At 56.0% G+C, this 2,149-nt stretch overlaps 1 protein-coding gene across 1 annotated transcript in view; it reads right to left on the minus strand.

Annotated features, from left to right (window-relative positions):
• EMH_0012430 (mRNA capping enzyme, large subunit family, putative) overlaps positions 1–1,994 on the minus strand; it is a gene marked incomplete at both ends in the record, with an annotated part of 4,584 nt that extends 2,590 nt beyond the window's left edge. The window contains one exon of the mRNA XM_013499537.1: positions 429–1,994. Within this exon, the coding sequence (XP_013354991.1) occupies positions 429–1,994 (1,566 nt within the window). The remainder of the gene's footprint in view (positions 1–428) is intronic.
• Between the last annotated feature and the right edge of the window lie 155 nt (positions 1,995–2,149).

Here is a 2,149-nt window from a genome sequence, read left to right on the forward strand (position 1 = left end):
ATTTAGCTGCTGCTGCTGCTGCTGCTGCTGCTGCTGCTGCTGCTGCTGCTGCTGGTGTTTGGTGTTTCGGTTCCTGCTGCTGCTACTGCTGCTGCTACTGCTGCTGCTGCTGCTGCTACTGCTGCTGCTGCTACTGCTGCTGCTGCTGCAGCAGAGGAAAAAACGGAAACAAATAGATAGATGCAGCAGCAAATGCAGCAGCAAAACCACCACCAACAACAGCAGCAACAGCAGCAACACCACCACTAACAACAGCAGCAGCAACACCACCAACAACAACAGCAGCAGCAACAGCAACAGCAGCAGCAGCAGCAGCAGCAGCAACAACACACCAACAACAACAGCAGCAGCAACAGCAACAACAACAGCAGCAGCAACAGCAGCAGCAGCAGCAGCAGCAGCAGCAGCAGCAGCAGCAGCAGCCTGACCTGGTTATTATAAAGCCTGAGTGCAGCAATTGGTGATTCTGCTGCTTTTAATATTTTTCTGTTTTCGTAAAAAGTTTGAATCGAGTTTTGTTTGTCTCCTAGTAAACCAGGATAAAATAAACTAGCTCCTGCTGCTGCTGCTGCTGCTGCTGCTGCTGCTGCTGCTGCTGCTGCTGATTCAGTACCTCCTCCTGCTGCTGCTGCTGCTGCTGCTGCTGCTGCTTCAACTGGCTCAGCTATCGCCACACGTAAATTATAAAGAAAAAGAGAAACAAGGCCATAGAACGCAGAAGGTTGCTGCAGCAGCATCAGGTGCTGCTGCTGCTGCTGCTGTTGCTGCTGTTGCTGCTGCTTTCGCTGCTGCAGCAGCAAACACCGAGCAGGTGCATACAAACGAATATATGTTTTCTTTGTTTCATCATTTATATCTGCGTCTGCTCCTGTACCGCTGCTGCTTGCTGCTGCTGTTTGCTGCTGCTGCTGCTGCTGCTGCAGCTGCAGCAGCAGCAACTCAGGGTGAGTTGTCGTGTCTCCCTCCTCTGTCTCTCGCCGCAGCTCCAGCACCCACTCAGGCAGCACCAAATCCTGCTGCTGCTGCTGCTGCTGCTGCTGCTGCTGCTGTTGCTGCTGCTGCTGCTGCTGCTGCAGCGGGAAAGGAGTGAACAGCCAGGAGTCGCAGCGGACAACCTTCCGCGCAGCAACGCGAGCAGCAGTTGCTGCTGTTGCTGCTGCTGCTGCTGCTGCTGCTGCTGCTGCTGCTGCTGCAGGCCGCCCCACAAACCCGAATTGCTGCAGGTCTCTGAAAAGCTGTATAGGCATTCTACCGCTACCTGTGCTGCTGCTGCTGCTGCTGCTGCTGCTGCTGCTGTTGCTGCTGTCCACTTCTCCTCCATTGCTACCACTACCGCTACCATTGCTGCTGCTGCTGCTGCTGCTGCTGCTGCTGCTGCTGCTGAGGGGTGTGAGGTAGTGGGAGGTAGAATGAAAGACAGCCAGCTGCAGGTGGCGGGTTGCCTTGGGGCGGTATATTCTTCTCTTGCCTATCAGCACCTGCTGCGACACACGAACCTGCTGCTGCTGCTGCTGCTGCTGCTGCTGCTGCTGCTGCTGTTGGTGGTGGTGGTGGGGGGGGTGCTGCGAGGGGTTTACGAGGGTGTAGCTGAGGACGCGGGAGTCACCGTCGCCGTCAGTTGCTGCTGCTGCTGCTGCTGCTGCTGCTTCTTCTGCTTCTATCGCGCTGCTTATATCTGCATCTCCCCCTGCAGCAGCAGCAGCAGCACCAGCAGCAGCAGCAGCAGCAGGAGGTATGTATTCATCTAGGGTATCAACGATATGATAGGCTGAGGGTAGTTGTTTAGTTTTATATATTTTTCTATCGGCCCCCAGTATGTGCTGCAGCAGCTGGTGTACTTGCTGCTGCTGCTGCTGCTGCTGCTGCAGCAAAGCTTCATCGTAATATAGCTGCTGCTGCGTCTCCTGCTGCAGCAGACAAGAAACAGCAACAGGGAGACAGATGGGCCTCCTGCTGCTGCGGCAGCAGAGTGTGCCGGTGCTCCCCACAACCATCAACTCCTCCTCTCCCCCACTCCCGCTCCCGCTGCTGCTGCTGCTGCTGCTGCTGCTGCTGCTGCTGCTGCTGCTGCTGCTGCTGCTGCAGCAGTCGAGAAGAAAAGCAGCAATCTCGTTCTCTAGCAGCCCCTCGTCGCAGCTGAGCGAAGCAA

The sequence above is a fragment of the Eimeria mitis genome, genomic scaffold (assembly GCF_000499745.2).
Source record: "Eimeria mitis Houghton genomic scaffold, Emh_scaff442, whole genome shotgun sequence".
NCBI classification, from domain to species: Eukaryota; Apicomplexa; class Conoidasida; order Eucoccidiorida; family Eimeriidae; genus Eimeria; species Eimeria mitis.